At 47.6% G+C, this 17,032-nt stretch overlaps 1 protein-coding gene and 1 long non-coding RNA gene across 9 annotated transcripts in view; both read left to right on the top strand.

Annotated features, from left to right (window-relative positions):
* Nucleotides 1-36: 36 nt before the first annotated feature.
* Nucleotides 37-1,315, top strand: LOC106497841 (uncharacterized). Its single transcript, XR_001294851.2, has 2 exons — nt 37-325; nt 409-1,315. It is a non-coding gene; the product is annotated as an uncharacterized lncRNA (long non-coding RNA).
* Nucleotides 1,316-3,786: 2,471 nt separating this feature from the next.
* Nucleotides 3,787-17,032, top strand: part of SIK3 (SIK family kinase 3) — a 110,024-nt gene continuing 96,778 nt past the window's right edge. For 6 of the 8 annotated variants that reach the window (XM_067309987.1, XM_067309984.1, XM_067309986.1 and 3 more), the window contains exon 1: nt 5,170-5,202. In XM_067309987.1, coding sequence (XP_067166088.1) covers nt 5,185-5,202 — 18 coding nt within the window. In that variant the 5' untranslated portion in view covers nt 5,170-5,184. Of the gene's footprint in view, nt 3,887-5,169; nt 5,203-17,032 lie in introns of those variants that run through there. The other 2 variants (XM_067309988.1, XM_067309990.1) reach the window with 2 other exon arrangements.

The raw sequence follows: 17,032 nt of genomic DNA, 5'->3' as shown, positions 1-17,032 counted from the left end.
CGGCCGCGCCGCCGGAAGGCCCGCCCCCGGGCCGAGGCGCGCCCGGCCCCCAGGGGACGCCGCCGTGACGTCACGCCGCGGCGGTGACGTCTGTGGCGTCATTCCGCGGCAGCGGTGGCAAGGGGAGAAGGCGCCGCTAGGCCGCAGCGACGGCGCGGCCCGGGGGTGTCCGCCCGCCTGCCCGCCCGTCTGTGCCCCGCCCTCCCGAAGCCGGCGGGCCCTTGGCCGCTGCTCGGCGCAGCCGGCGTGAACGACGAGGCCCAGCGCCGCCCGCCCGCCGCCCTCGGCCGGGAGACCTGCGGGGCGCTGAGAGCTGCCGGCTTGGGTTTGTTTCCTCCTTGGTTTAACCTCAAAACTGCAAGGTTTTACGCTGCCTGCATCTCATGTCCGAACTTCCTTGTTTCCTAGGAGCCCTTGGCGCGACTGCCTTAGCGTCGGGAAAGGATCGACGTTGAGGTCGCCGCCAGAAAGTGAGCGGAGCAACGGTGATCCCAGGAAGACTGTCAGCTCCTCGGTTCCAGCTGCGTTAAGTAACCCCTCGGCCCCTTTCCTGCCTAGATAAATAGCTTTTGCCGGGCCTCTTTCTGGAAGCCTTTTGCAGCTGTCTTGGTGCACAGTGAGAACGGTTTCTTCATTGTCCTGGCATTTCAAACTGCAAAGGGAACACAAAAAGCCACCAAACCTTACCTGTGTGCGCATGCAGGGCAGTGGCAAATCAGGCCCCAGGATTAGTCCCATCTTCTCTGGATCTGAAAGTCAGCTGCTATAATTAAGTCTGTGTCCGTGAAAAAATTCTGGAGTGGAAGCTAGCAAAGGCCTTTGAGCTCCCGGCCGTGCAGCTGAGGGACAGCCCTGTGCAGCTCCTTCCTCTGGCGGCTGCGTAACACGACCGCCGGCTGCTCCCCTCTGTTCCCTGGTGCCCGTTTTGGTTTCTGTCACTCGGGCTGATAGGCGACTGCTTCCACTTTGTGCTAGACTCCGTTCTCCCATCTCTGTTCCCATAAGCTTGTGGCGATAACTAAATTAAACAGAGATGTGGAATTGCAACACTCAGCTCTGTACTTTGGCCGACTCCTGTTTGCAGATATATGCACATTTTAGAGTGTTCTTCTGGGCAGTGGTCTGGTCCAAGGTTAGTTTTCCAAACATGCTGCAAGTGCATCTCCGTGTCGACCCATTGACCTGCCTGCTATTTCTGCCCAGGGCGCTGCTGGGACACGGCCTGAGATTTTGTGACACGTCTGTGGAATCTCTCATGACACTGTCACATGTTCCTGTGACTATGATCAGAATAAACATTTTGTGCCTGAGCAAATGCAGAGCAGCCCTGATTTTCCAATGTTTTAGCAAAGCTGGATTCCTATTCTCAGGAAATAAGGCATTTTAAGGCAGTTTTATACCTTTCCAAAAAGCTAAAAGGTGCATTCTTTTGCCTGTACTGCAAAAGGAACAAAGCACCTTTATACATAAATAAAATGAAAGCCCATTTTATTGCTATGGAAGAGAACAGAGATTGAAATGGAATTTGGAAAGGAAATGAGAACGGGTGGTGGGGACTGCAGTTATCACTCACTGCCCTTCACGTGTGCCTTGCAGTGTATGCACGTAGCCGGCATCGACTGACTTAACGTCAATGAAGTCTCGGTAGGTGTCTGATTAGTGTGTTTTCACAGTTTTAATGTTCACACGTGTTCATTTGTACATGCTGCACAGCGGTGAGACGTTCAGAGTGGGGAGAAGAACCACAGGATGGCCGACTGCAGATCAGTCCCGACCCGGTGCATGTGGACTGGCTTAGCCCAGGAGCGGGAGGTGACCGGCAGAGCAGGCAGGAGAGCACAGCGGGCTGTGCACCGAGTCAGGAGTGAATTGCACCGGCAGAGCTGCGCCCCGCGCACCACGGTCGTTTGCTCACGGTAGATAGGAAGGTGCGTAGAAGTTATCTACTGTGCCGTTGCCTCAGTGTACTGGCTATTAAAGCAGAGTAATATTTTATTGTAGCAGATAACTCTTCCCACTGCCTACCCACTGGCAACAGGGTGCCCAGGCTTTGAGCAACACAGGAAACTAGTGATTTGCATTTGCAGATCTTAAAATAAAAGTGAGGTGCAGCCAGCCCTAATATTTCCTACTTGCAAGGAGAGAAGAAATGGCCTCTGAGGTTGAAATTATCAACATCAGTAAGCCACGTTGCTCAGTTCTGCCACGTCACCTGTAGTTGCAAGCCCACCATACCCTCTGGGGCTCAGGAGTTACGCTGCCTTATTTGGCTGAACTCTGACCTCATCGCTTTCCCCATTTCCGAAAGCGGGGGTGGAAAGGTGACCTTTCTGATTGGAAAGCACACCAGGGAACCATGTCTCCTCTGTTACGATTACACTGCTCGAGCGTGTAAGCAAAATCAAGGACAGGAAAACCTTTCATTTGGTAGCCGGAACTGGAAGATAGTTCTCAACACGGGCTTCATGCCTAGGAATGGGAGCGCACTGAGTCCCGGCTTCCTTAGCTCTGCTCCTTCGAGCAGAAACCAAATGTATGTTAGAGGGGCAGACCCCATAGATACTTCATTGCACTGGAGCTTGCTATAGAGAGAGCTACAGAGGAACGGACGGAAAGAGAACGAGAAGGATGGTCCTGGCTTTGCAGGGAGCCATCAGTCTGGTTTTTGCCACTGGGTGGGCAGTCTGCCTATCCGAAGGGATGCTCCACAAAGCTAGCTCTTCTCTTCCGGCCTCGCAAAGTGAGCAAGCCTCGCTTGTGCCAGTCCTCAGGTAACGTGCTCATTTTGTGGCTCTGCTCTGCCCTAGCTTGGCCGACGGAGGACTCTGTGCGGCGAAGAACGTGGTACGCTCTAAGGTTACCCCTTGGTGGTGTTTCCACATCTTGCCATGTGACTAATTCTAGTCTTGTGACATGGCAAACCCACTCCTGGCGCCCCTGCGTGGTATCGTGGCAGGACCCCAACCCTGTGTATCCCAGGCACCCCTTCTTGTAGCATAAGGGGCTTATGGATACCCTGTGGAGGGAGGGTGCTCCTTATCCACGGGGAGCTGGAGCTGGGAATGAAACCATTGCTGATGGCTCCGTGGAAAGCAGGAGGCAAGAGATCCTGCTTCATATCAACCCTTCGAGAGCATCCCGCAGTATGAATCACATGAAACCTCTCCAGAAAAAAGCAATCAGCGACAACGTCGTGTGGACGAGTGAGGTTTTCTGCTCCGCACACCCATGTTCATTGGAGTGGTCCTTCGTGGCACCGTGATTCCTTCGTGGAGGAAGAGCCCGGGTGGAGGGAAGGGGAGGAGAACGGGACGAGCGCCCGCGATGTGCGATGCCAGCGGCGAGCAGAGCCCCCAAGGCCCGCGGCGGCCCCAGCGCGTCCCGTGGCCGGCCCCCCGCCGCCTGCCGGCGCCTCCTCCGCGCCGCGCGGGGGCGCCCTCCGCGTCGCCGCCCCGCGCGGGGCTTCCCGCGCCGCGCCGCGCCGCCGGCTCCCCCCCGGCCCCGCCCCTCCTCCAATGCGGAGCCGCCGCGGCGGTGACGTTGCGCGTCACGGCGCCGCTGGCGTCACGCGCCCCGCCTCCCCGGGGTTGCCATGGCAGCCGCCCTCCTCTTTCCCCCCCCTCCCCCCCCGCGGATGAGCTCACGCGGTGCCGCAGCCCCGAGGGGGGGGGGGTTTGCTCCTCGCAACAAGATGGCGGCGGCGGCTGCAGCGGCGGCGGCGAGCGGCGCGGGGGGGCCCCCTCCGGCCCCGCGGCTGCCCCCGGCCCCGCCGCCCCCGCGGCCCCCGGGGCCCGCCCGCATCGGCTACTACGAGATCGAGCGGACCATCGGCAAGGGCAACTTCGCCGTGGTGAAGCTGGCCACGCACCTGGTGACCCGGGCCAAGGTGAGGGGCCCGGCCCGGCCGCCGCGCAGGGGGGGGGGCACGGAGCCGGGGGCGGCCTGCGGCGGCGGCGGCGGGGCTGCGCGGCGGCTGCGGCCTCTTCCCGCTCGGCACCGGGCCGCCCGGGCGGCGGGCGCTGTGCCCACTCGCGACGGGGCCGCCGGGCCGTGCGTGGTGCGGGAGCTCTGCCCCGTGGCCGCGGGGCGGCCCCCACTCGGGACGGGGGCCGGGCGGCGGGTGGTGCCGGAGCTCTGCCCCGTGGCCACAGTGCCGGTCCCCACTCGGGACAGAGTCAGGCTGCGGGTGAAGTAGCAGCTCTGCCTCGGAGCCTCGGTGCCAGTCCCCACTCGGGACAGGGGCCGGGCTGCAGGTGGTGTGGGAACTCTGCCTCGTGGCCACAGTGTTAGTCCCCACTCGAGACGGGGACGGGCTGCGGGTGAAGCAGCAGCTCTGCCTCGTGGCCGCGGTGCCGGGCCCCACTCAGGACAGGAGCCGGGCTGTGGATGATGCAGGCGCTCTGCCTCGTGGCCGCGGTGCCGACCCCCACTCAGGACAGCACCCGGGGGCTGCCGGCAGCGTGGGCGCTCTGTCTGGGTGACACGGAGCGGTGCCTGCGTGAGACGCAACTTTGGAGGCTGAGACTCCCGTCAACCCGCAAACGCCGTGGAGGAGAAGGGGCTCCGTTTGGATGACCGTTCCCGACGTGCAGGGGAACGTTTTGTGTGGCGAGCCGCCTCCTGAGATCGACTCCCCAAGGCAGGGCTGGAGCAGACAAGCGTGCGGTGGAAGGTCGGTCCCCAAGGCTGGGCCAGCCGGGGCTGAACCTGTTGACTGAGCGCCCGTTGGCTTCTTGAGGCCTGGTGGTCTAGTGCGTAGTGCGGTGCCGATACGGGTGCAGGTAACGAGTTGCTGAAAAGGCTCTTTCTCATGTCATTTCAGTTGTGAACTCTGAGAGCAGAGGCATAGCTAGTGGCAGTTGCCATGGTGCCGTTCTTTCTGGCTAGGGGTTCAATAACGTCCTCATGAGTGAAAGTCTTGAACACTTTGGTTTTATTACTCGTGATTATGTGGTTAATTTGATATTGATTTGTCTAATTTTACATGGATAAATATGCAGGTGGAACAATTGGATGTTTTGTAGAATATGGGGGTAGCATCTGACTTAAAAGGTAATGCTGTTAGCTTTAAAGACAATTTTCCCTCTAACTTTAAAAAATGATTCTTTTTGAGTCTTTCAGGGCCATACAGTAAACTTCAAGGAATAAAGAGGAGGAAAGGGACTTATTGACCAAGCAGTTCTAATGCACAGGTATCTTGAGGTATGGGTTTCATTCCTGGGTCAACTGCTTTATCTGCTTTGTTAGTTGGTGGAATATGTCTGGAGATGTGTGAGGAAACAAAAATAGCACTGCAATAGTCTTGATTTTGTTTGTTACACCCTATTCTTTGCAATGGTTTGTCTTGCTGCGTATGCCAATACATGCTGCTAGTGACAGTACTGAAGTGTTCTCTAGAAACCACTGCGGGCTAAAAATCATGATGGAAGCTGAACCTGAGGATATGAGGCTCAGGCAGTGGAGCAGACATGTCTTAACTAAATTGCACTCTCTTGTGTTACTGTCATGCTCTTGGCTACTGTATTAGCAACTTGGAAGCACTGCAGATGGAGCCTGTTAAGAATGGTTTGGCTTGTGTGCTTTAATTGCAGTGTGAATTTTAAAGTCACATTGTTTTGGAATATTAGTGTAAATCCAAAATTACTTTTATTTGTTGAAATTTTGTTTTTTTGCCCAGACAACTGAGTAAAATTCATTTCAGTGGCTATTTAAAATTCAGTTATTTAACATCTGCTGGACAGTCCTTTTCAGTATTGGGCTAGTTATACTTGCATATATTGTATAAGTTGACGTCTGTTTCTGTGCCTTCAAGTGCAAGATGCTACAACTTAACCCAGACTTCAGCTATTATTGTGTGGGGCTTGGTCATTGTTTTCCCCATTATAAAGCTGAATTTTGCTGATTAGAAGCAGGGGTGATAACAGCTCAGATGCTTCAAATGCAGAAGACTGATCCTCTTGAGTAGAGATCAATCCTTTAATTACAAGTTGAGTTCCTGTTTTCAGCCTTCCTAGTTGAGTCAAGGTTTCTTTTGAGGGGTGTTAACTCTGAAGCTTGTAAAATACTGAAGCAGAGATTGCTCCCCCCCCCCCCTTCTTTCTTCATTTTGGAAGACTTTTCTGAAGGGTGGAAATAATGTCCAAAATGGACAGGACTGAAGCTGGAGTTTATGTATTTCTGATGGAAGATGATGTTAAACTTGAATTGTCATTCAGGAAAAAAGTATGTGCTTTGTTAAATAGCAATTTAGTTGCATCTACTGCTCTGGAGTTACTGAACTTAACTTGTTCCCTTCTTTAGGAGGCAGTACAGCTATTTTCTGGTGGGATGGTAGATTTGGTAGTTGTCCTCTATCCCTGAGCCTAGTGGAGTGTGTGAGTTACTGCAATGGTGGTCTTTTACCTGCTTACAAATCTCCTTCAGCTGAGTGAGGGAGATGTAATCGCTTTGAACACCTATTACTTTGACAGACCAAAGAAATGCCTGTACTCAGAACAACCGTCATCTGTTCTGTTGGGTGAGTGGTCAGGGCCTGAAAGGCTGAGGTGGAATAGTTTGGAGCTGAAACTTGACCTGGAAACTTTCTGAACTCTGAAGTCAGGTTTCTTTTAAAATCCGCCCTGTGAAGAGGGGTGCAAGCGAGTGGATTCCTTCTGCCTGCAATCTTGCGTACTGTTGTTACAGTACATTGCCTTCTCTGCAGGGCCGGTCACTACCGACTCTGGGACAGGAACGAGGAAGGAGAGAAGAGCTACTTGTTTCAAGCTCTGAGACCGATCATGAGGTTAGAGGGGAGGTACTGATGTAACGTAAGATGGAAAGGGCTAATCTGTCTGGGAAGTCTTTTTTTGAAATGGCATTGAGAATACAAAATAGAGCTACTGAGGGCTTGTTTTTGTTACAGTGATACTTCTAGCAGTTTGACTTAGTGGAAGTGACTTAGAAGAAAGTAAAACCTTTGTGGAATGACTCCATTTAGTAATCTGAAAGAATTCTTTGATTATGTAAAACAAATGTAGCACAATTGTTGAGTGTGCCGACAACCCCTTCCAGAGATGGTCTCTTCCTGTAGTAGCTGTGCAGAAGAACTGGGCAGCATTCAAATATAGCTGTCAAATCCCTGAACAAACTTGACCCTGTGTCACATTCTCTTGAGAGAAAAGCTGGTTTGCTCGCCATGACCTCCTTGGAATCACGCTCCTCTGATGTCTCGGAAGGAATTCCAGTGCAAACTTGCTGTTGCTTTAAATATATTGTATCCTGGCTTTTTAAACTGTGCTGAAGATGAAATTAAGAGCTTGGAAGACATGTTGAATTGCTCCTTGTGAATTTACAGGTAGTCTGTTGATAAGGCATTGGAGTCTGTTTTTTCTTTCCTATGGCATTTACAAAGCTGAGGGGACTTTGCTATGACATCTGAAGATATCAAGGCTTGAGTGCTCCTGGCTCACATCCCCTTTTCCCAGAAAAAGAAATGCAGAGAATATTTTGGTGCTCCTTCTTGTGTTAATAGACTTAGAATTTGTAGCCACTTTGGAATTGGCAGATACGTTTATTTACAGCCAGGAGGAGAGTGTGTGCTAAGTGCGCTTCGTTGCAATGGTCTGGCACGTCTTGCTGACACAGAAGATTGCAGTTTACATATAACTGAATTTTACAAGTTGAATGTGGGTCAGCAGTGTTGGGGACACTAATGAAAGGGAATGTTAATCATCCTAAAGGGCAGGAGGCCTGTATTCATAATTGTCTCTGCTGGAACTAATGAAATAGAAAGGAACAGTTGACAATTTATGTATTAACCAAGCCAGCAATTTACATTCAGTCCCTGGTTATGCAAAGTTGAAATCTTGTGTTCTGCAAGAGAGAGCGCTATTCTGATAGCTGGACAGGAACTGGAGCTGTTTCTCTGACTGGGATTAATTGGGCACCTGCAGGATATCTTGCTACATCTCTCCTTTTCTGTTTCCTGCCTTCTGTCCCCCCTTCCTTTGTCTCTTCTGGTGTTTCACAAGAAACTCTTTTCTTTTTGTTCTAAAAATCTTCAGAGTGATCTATTGAATGAATTGTTTTCCACACAATTTCCATTTATAAATCATCCAAGTGACTTCATTAGGATTCCAGCTCTGTTCAGACATGGGAGTTGTTTTTAATGCCATGTTATTTCATAAGAGTTGATCAGTGTTTGTTAACAGAGGGGACTTCGTGAATGCACTGTGGAGCATGTACCTTGTGTTCCTGTGCATTTTGGAAGTTACGCTTAGGTCCTTAGAAGCTGGTGGGGATGGGAAGGGAGGAGAGGCACCTTTGTGGCTGTTGTGCAATGCTAAAAGCGCTCTATACTGTTCTTGTTTCTTCCCTTCTGTTAGCTACAGCATGCTGGTGACTTAGCCCAACTGCTGAGCGTACACGTACCTGTGAATATTTTTATGACGGTTGGACTGCTGCTCTGATGCTCTTTCAAGTAATTCATTGCTGTAAATGTTAAGCCCTCTCTTATTTATGAATGGATGTTTTTGTAAGTTCAAACCATTGCACTGCATGTATTGGGCTTTTCATGCGTCACTGGGAGATGAGTATTAATTTTTGCCTCCATTTTCTCTCAAAATGGAGATAAGAATTCACAGTCCTGGAAGAACATGGCTACTTCCCAAGTCCAGTGATCCTCCTGCTAGACTGTCTTAACCTCTTGCAAGCTGATTGCCTGTTATTTTCGAGTTCCTGAGAATTTTAAGTAATGGCTAGGTAACAGACAAAGCTAGGAAGTTTTAACTAGTTCTGCATAATGGCATCATGTTTAAGAGGCTATCCGGAGCTCTTTATTAGGTAGTAACCCAAAAAGGTGGTGCCTGAGTCCCTGGCAGAACGTAGGCCTTCTCCCACCATTGCAAGTACCAGGTGTGGCAAGACTGAAGAAATGCTAGAAGTAAGCTGACTTTTTTTTTCCTTAGGTTTTTAAGGAGTACATCCTCTTCTGGAGAATGGGAGATGTCTCTAATTTAAATTGCAGAGAATGTTCCCTCCTGTGAGAGAATGGGCTTAGTTTCTGTGGTTTGTGTATGGATGAGTTGGAGTAAGGGAGCATGTTTTGCATTGAATTCTTGGAGGTGGGGGTTGTGACACTTAAAACCAGGATGAAAATCCAGCTGGTAGACTTTGTTAGTAATTAGGCTGTGCTGCTGGGGAAGGAGTCTGGCTCAGTTTGGCGCAGTTTGGTTCCTGCATGCAGGAAACTCAAGAAGCCATGATGACTGTTGTCTGGATTTCTGCCTCTTTGAAATGAATGCAGGTTGTGCTCGGACTAGCCAGTGGCAAGGTTTTGGCTGCTGCTCGTCGTCCTGTTCTTCCTACCTTTGACATGTGGCAGCGAGGCTCGTGGCTCTGGGACAGCCACAAATCACCTCCTCCATCAGTGCTCCAAGTGTGATAATCTCCACATAGTCTGTGTATTGGTATGTTGTGATTCATCATCATCATGTCACAGGGAAGTTTTTTAATACTAGTGCTGTTCGCTTCATAATGAAGCCCGGGAATGGGACTAACAGGGTAACCTGTCTAGTCATTTTCCCTGTCTCTTTCAGTATTTGTTGGTGCCTCATCTGTCCTGCTGCTTATTTCTCTTGGGCATAAGAAAGACCGATGGTTGTGAATCACTAATTCCTCCGACATCTATTATAATACTGCTCACATGGCCGTTGTTCTTGTCACTTGTGTGCTGCAAAAGAGTTGTATTTTAGTTCTCATTTAGTGGGGAGATTTAGTAAAAGCCTAAAAGCTAGAAATGGACTTTTGGCTAAGCATAGTTATTTCCGTAAGGTTTAATAAATATTCCTTCTTATCCCTAGTGCAGTATTAACTGTATCAACTACAGCTGAAATAGTGACGTTACATGTTTCATTAAAATATTTCCTTGCTGTAGGATATAACCTATGATTACCAAGAGAATAATGCGAACACATAGTTCAGTTTGAGATCAGGCCTCTTCTTGATGAGTCTGACAGTGCAAACACTTCGAATCAGGGCCGTGACTGCCAGCTGACAGAGCGCTAATGCTCCTCTGTGGGATTTGGCGAATGGGCCTGCGGATCCTGTCATGTGTTCAGTCTTGGGTGGTGTCGCCTAAAAGAGCAAAGGTAATGAGTATCTACTTCTCTGCTCTGTCGGAGATAACCTTGTTAGAGAAGGTTACATCTTGTGTACCTCTTGAATGTCTCTGCCCCATTACTGTCCAGTATCCCTTCCCCCAAAAGTTTGTGCTGAAGCTTTGGAGTTGGTACAGCAGGAGATGAGCTTCTAAGCTGGCCGCGTGAGCAAAACAAATGCCAGTCAACAGTGTTTGATTTTTGTCAGGCAGGTACAGAAATAGCCCCAGTGAGGAAAAGCAGTTGCTACTGCAGAGGAGAGGGAAGAGGAATGGTGGTGACATAAAATCGGATCGGTGTTTCTGTTCTTAGTAGTTACCTTGCAAAGGTTTTGTGAGCAGTGTGGAGGCCTGATTAGGGTTTCTAGAACCTGTGTTCTTGTTTGTTCCTGAAGGAGGAAGCATGGAAATCTCAAGACACTGTTGGGAGGCTAGACTCCTTGGGTGTTAGATATTTTCGTAGAGAAGCAGCAGCTAAACTCCTTTCTCCCCATATACTTCCATTGGGCTATGCATCAACCTTGTACAATTGCTATGAAAATATATTAGCCCAAGCGACTTGTGCCTTCTTGCTCTTGTCAAGATAATTCTGTAAGGACTGTGCTTTTTCATGATAGTAAAGCTTTAGGAAGCTGCTTCAGTGTTGCCAGCATAGTAAAAGATACAATTTAAAGTCAAAATTCTCACTGACCAAAGAGATTCTGGTGGGAATTCTGACTTCCCCTAGGACGCTGTAATAGGCGCTGTTGTCTGGAAGGTGTCAGTCCTGCAGGCTGCACAGTACAGGTCAGCTTCTGGCTTCAGCCAAACTTATGTAAGCAAGGGTTAAACTGACTCAAGTGTCTCCCTTTGGAGCTTGCACTGGCTTAACTACAGCAATTTTAAAATTCTCTAGTTAAACTATTGTACTCATTTATTACAGACAAGACCTTGCTGCTAATGCCAGTCCAGGGGTTTAATATGCTGTGTTTACACTTAAATGAAGAAACCACTGAGGGTTGATTCATTATTAGTCATTATGTGTCTTTTTCTAGTAACTCTGACCCCATGTCTATAGCTGAGGCTAAACCTCACCCTCTCTGTTAAATTGCCATCAAAGGGGTTCCATAAAAAGGGAATTATGTGGCTTCAGCCAAGTTTCAAAGTAGTCGAATCATACTAACCCACACAAACAAACTCCCACACCCAATGGAACTGACATGTTGTGCTCAAAAATAGCACAGCGTTTGGCTGCGTGTTGGGGGAGACCAGCTTTGCTTTGCTAGTCAGCAGTGTTCAGAGGACGGGCAGGATGTCCTGGCGCAGCCTGTGTATCTGCCACCTAGGTGGATCTCGCTGTGTAGCTGTAGGCTTTCCCATGACATTCACTGGCATGCCTTGCCAAACGTTACATTGAGCTGAAGTGTATTTAATTCTTATACAGCAGGTATTCTGATTACACTCAAGTTTTGCTGTTGTTTCTGGTTATCCCAACTGTCTCTGTATCCAGTGTTGGAAATGCGAGTTGGGAACAATTAGCAGTCTGGCCAGCTGCAATTCAGGGTGCGGTGCTACTGTAATATTGAAGATTCAGTTGCAAGAGTTGCGCTGCTGACCAGAAATCCTGGCTATGTTTGCAGTGTGGGGGAAACATGGCACTAGTTTTGCTCGAAAATCTTCTTGTGATACACAGCTGCTTAATCCTATGGGTGAGGCAGCAGTAAGGATTTTTTTCTGAAAGCTTAAAATACTCCCAGCAACATAAGCTCACTGTTTTTTTCTGACTAAGCATGGTAGAATAATGCTGTCTTTGGACAAGAATTAATGTTCTGTTCAGGAAAAAAAAAAAAATCTAAGCCTGGCTTGTGGCAGATGTGGCCTGTCTCTGTCCTCTTCATGAAGATGGTCAGAAAGGTACTTACTCTCTTAGGTTTCATGGCCAGTATGAGCTCTCGGCTTTGTCAGGTGGGTTCAACTTCTGTGAAAGATTACGTGGGGGTGCTGATAGGGAATGTGTTTTTGAGGCAGAGGCCTCTTTTGTGCTGGTTCCAGTTTTGTCCCCCCCCAGTTTGAAAGCAAATCATAATGTCAAGCAACATTAGATTCTGGAGCAAAACGAGGTAATGGCTTTGTTCTGGAAGAAAGCTTCTACAGTGTCAGCTGATGCACCTGTTCGTCTGAAATGTCAGGTAATGTAAACCTCCCTTCCGTTTAAGAAGACCCCTATTTTGTTGTCTTTACCGTTTTTACTGAAGCAAAACTGCACTATGCTGGATCCCTTCTTTTCTGGGTCTAATACAATGTGCTGTCTGCACCAGAAGTCACTGTTTACTGAGATGTCAAAATTCTTGAACATTTTAACACCTTAGAATCTGCTGTAGCAGAATGATGTATGTAACTACAGAGTTACAGACATAAACTATAGAAAAGGCTTAGTTCTTGCACAGTAAAAACTTGTTTGGAGTGACTCTAGTGTGCCTCTGAGTTTCATAACTTAATTAGGGGAAAACAGTGTGAATTCTGTAGTTCATGGCCATGGTGGATTTGATTATTGATGGAAGATAACTTAGTTATCTTATGCATGTGGCTAGTGTGTGAATTTTCTTTCTGAAAGTTTTCTGGTCGTTAAATGTTTGAAATGAAATTAGGGGTATAAGTGCAAGTGTTGGTTTAGTGCCCCTTCATAGAAGCGCGTAAAGGTAATGCTACACTGATTTGGGCAAAATGACTGTGTTATGCTCAGAATCTGTGAAGGCTTTCAGGGGGAAATGCTTCATCGGAAAAATCTCCTAAAGCTCATCCCTCAGAAAAGTTAGGGAGCCAGAATTCCCAAGAGTCCATTTGAACAAGCTCACAAGCAGACATAACAAGAGAATAAAATGGGAACACGAATATGCTTATAAAATGTTCTTGTGCTGCGAAAGATAAAGCTTAAGTGGGATGTATTCACCTGACTTCAGACGTGAAAGCCTGAGCTAGTGGGGTCAGCCAGTGAGAGAAATGGGAAAACGGTTGGGAAGGTGATTCAGCACACCCTAAAATAGGTCAGCTGAACTGCTGTGTGAAATTGCCTGTTTCTTTCCTCTGACGGGAGCGGGACCCTTATGTGACTAACTTCCCAAAGCTGAAGCCTGCCTTGGCTGTCCAAACGAAACCTGCTCACAGAAGCAACCTATATGCATTGAATTAGTTGTCTTGATTTGCAGACAGATGAGGTGACTAGCCTAAATCTTGACATTGTGTAATGCAGAGGGTGTCTTCATTATTAACAATCAAATTTAATGTTTTCATTGGAGTTCAGTATCTCCTCGGTATTTGCTACTTTTTTGTATGGCTTGGTAGTTGGAAGCTCTGCCTGCAACTTCTTAAAAGTGTCTGGTGCAATTATAGTACATCAATTGTCAAGTTTTGAAGACCGTTTAGAAGAAAAGGAGTCTCTGCAGGATATCGGCATGCAACTGTGGGACTGAAGCTAGAGGCTAAAGTGTTCGACAGCCAGGCACAGGACAACTGTCAGAGTTCCATTAGGCAGATGCACGGCTTGATGCTAATGGGAATAAAAGAGAATGTGGGGTTGCGGCATCGGATTAAAGTATTGCAATTAAACTCTGGATTTTGAGGCTGTGAATGTCCACTGCCTTTCAGCAAGCAGATGAGTGTTTCACATCTCCTTCCAATGACTTTTTAAATATTAGTCCAATTTGAAGTAGTTTTGAACAGAGTGGACCCTGTGAAGTGTTTTCAAGGCTGAGCAGTTGCACATAAACCTGTAAAATAACACAAAACAAATTTCCTTCATTTGTTTCCTTACCTAAACCACTCTCTTCTAATTGGTCCATGCTCTTCCACCTTGTCTTTCAACTGTCTCGCTTCCTGAGCAGCCTTTTTCTGGGCATAAAGGGCAGGCACAGGAACAGAGGTGTAATTTACCTGGAAGTATAACACCGACTAGCATGTGAAAGAACTGAGCCATCATGCTGTTGGCAAAAGGCTTATTGTAGAGCTCAGTCATCTAGTGGAGAAAAACGTGTCTGTCCTTTAGCCTGGAGTGTTCCCAGATTTTCCACTCTGTTCGGGCTCATCAGCTAGTTCCAGGTGTTCCTAGTCTTTCTCAGGGGGGACAGTGGTCTTCTAAGGCCTAAAGCTTATTGCTGACTGCCAAGGGCAGCTGAATTGGAGCTGATAAGGCTCCACCTAAAATTAATTGTAGCATTTAACAATGTTTTCATCTTTTCGATGAACTTTGTAGGAATATGTTGACAAACTAAGATCTGGTTGGCCATATGTAATTGTATGAAGTCTGATTGGATAATATGCTACATTGCAGTGGCGATCCTCATTTGCAGCCAGTTTCCCTCTGTGGGATGGAAGAATACAATCTGTTTAGATGCAGTGCTGCTGCTTCAAGGCTTGCAGGTGTCTGGAGTGGTACTGATGTGCAGGTTACCCTGGCTAGGGCAGCAGGTATGCTTCCTAGTGGAGGTAGACATACCTGTTTGGATCCTCTGGGGTATGGATTGATTTATAATCAATGTGAACAAGTTAGATGAAAAAAGGCCTTTCATCATTTGTGTCTGAATTCTTACAAAGTGTTTGTCCATGCTTTCCTTTAGCTAGCAGTGCTGCTTCTCGTTATGTGCTTGTTTGCTTCTCTTCTGTCGCTTCAAGAAAGGTTTATGCTTACCTTTGCCTTGAGGCCTGGAGTTGCTACTGTCTCGCTGGTAAAGCAGTACAGGCAGTTGCCAGCTGAACTACTGAGGTACAGTACTAGCCAGTCTGTCAGCTGTCTAAATCCTAGATCATCAGCTCTGTGGGTTTGCGTAGCACCTGGAGGTAAAGAGAAACTCCTCTCCAATCTTGTCCATGGTTATCTTTGCACTGAAATAATTGGTGTCCTAGAAAAATGTTTGCCTTTTGCCAAGTCACTGCAACTATATAACCATGTTTCTGTGTTTCCTAAATTTTTAGATTAAGCTCAGTAGTGCTAACAGTAACTGAAGATGAAAAGTCTTAGACTTTGCACTTAGTCTTTCCTCTCTAGATATGACACTTGTAGGAAATCCTTGGGCTGTAATCTTGCAAGTGGTTATGTCAAGGTTATCAGCTTGTGTTGCTGACAGATACTGGTATTGGTAGTATGCATGGCAACTCCTGGCCTGCGGTTGCTCATGACATTTGCTAAATGCAGATGCAGCCTGCTCACCCTGGCCACACAGAAAGCTGGAGCTGCTCGGGTTGTTGCAGGGAATTGTTCTGGCCTCTCCTGTGCCTGCAAAGATTGAAAGGGTAATGTGCTGCTTGAGGTGGATCCTGGTTACCAGGTGGCTAGAACACAACAGTGTTCTTTTGTGGGAAGCTTCTATTGTATTTGGTATCTTTTGCATCCTGAGGCCGCTAACAGCTGTAGCTGGTTTGGGGAGTTTTGAGGTTGTATGGCTTCCCCCCCACCCCCCCGGCCCCATAAGGTTGATTAGTATGTACCATGGTTCTTACTACTCTTTTTCTGCACATCTAAACATATTATTAAACAAATAAAAATGGTATCCAGTAACCATTAAGGAGTATGTTCTTAGCTCTACAAAGCCTATCTGTGTTCTTGCCTCTCATGCATTTTGACCAAGTGAGACAGTTGTCGGTTATGTAGCAACTGTTTGTTTCCTAGCACAATCTCACTGGAAACCAAAAAAGGTCATTCTGATTCATTCTGAATACAAGGATTTTAATATTTGGTCTCAGCGATGACTGTTTTTCACCTGTACTGCTTTGGGGGTGTGTATAAGATAAACCAAAGACTTTTCCTCTTCTGCTAGTTAATTCAGCTGTTTATATTTTTGTTTCTGCTTGTACGAGAATTGGTGGAGAGGAATAAAATTGTAGTAGTTACCTCCATGAAGTTTGCTGCTGTGTGGGTGTTCGGTGCCCACTGCCCTGGCAGAGTTGCAGGGGATGTGCATTTCCCACAGTAGCTGAGTTGTATGGGGAAACTTATGCTTAGTCAGAACAAAATATTAATATTTTTTCAGCCAAGTTGAGAATCACATTTCACAGTAAAAAGACAAGTGAAGACTGACTATAGGTATTTTCCCACTCAGGCACTTCTGCAGTTACTGAGTCATTTGCTAGACATGTAGGCCTTAATCTCTGCTTTCCGCTGTTTGTGTTGTGTGTGTGTGTGTGGGGGGGGGTCGCCCGGGATTGTCGTATGTGCTGTTGATCCCAGTTTGCTACAGGAGATCATTGCTTTCACTTACCATTTACACAGTTGGGTATGGAGTTAGTTCCTCCATGTGAGCTCAAAGGAAAACAGCACAGTTCCCAAACTATCCTATGGCATCTGAGATTATACTGTCTCTTTTTTCAGACAAGGACTAGATACAGTGTCAAGTGAATTATGACACTTATTAAATTGTCCAGAGAGACCTGGAAAACCAATGTGTGTCCCCAGATGGTGAATTTCCCAGGGAAATACACCATTTATTCTGTCTTTTTTGGTGGCAACAGTCACTCTTGTGAGCTCTGTTTTGAAGCCAATGAAAACAGCAAGACCAGCAGTTCTAAAAAATGTTTCTAAAGCACCTTTATGAAGAGAAGCTGGTAGAACCTATGCAACAGTATCTGGTTCATACTAAGTATTGTCTTTGGAGAAACTTCAGCTCAGAATCTTCCGAGTTGTTGGAGAACATGTGGGTGCTAACCATGCTTCATGTGCAAATACTGTTTGTTTCTTCTCAGGGCATGAGGTCGGTGGGAGACTGTAGAAGCGTAAGGGATTTACTAATTGTGCTTCAGAGTCTCCGGGAGAATAGGGAGGCAGCTGTTAGCACTTTTTTCTTAAAGCTTGTTGTGAAAAATGGTAGGCCTACAATTTGTGTTTGGTTTGAGGATGTGTGTGTCAACATGCTGTGCTCTGTGAAC

Source organism: Apteryx mantelli, chromosome 23 (assembly GCF_036417845.1).
Source record: "Apteryx mantelli isolate bAptMan1 chromosome 23, bAptMan1.hap1, whole genome shotgun sequence".
In the NCBI taxonomy this organism is placed as follows: domain Eukaryota; kingdom Metazoa; phylum Chordata; class Aves; order Apterygiformes; family Apterygidae; genus Apteryx; species Apteryx mantelli.
The sequence above is the reverse complement of the archived record's forward strand: the minus strand, read 5'-3'. Positions and strand labels throughout refer to the sequence as shown.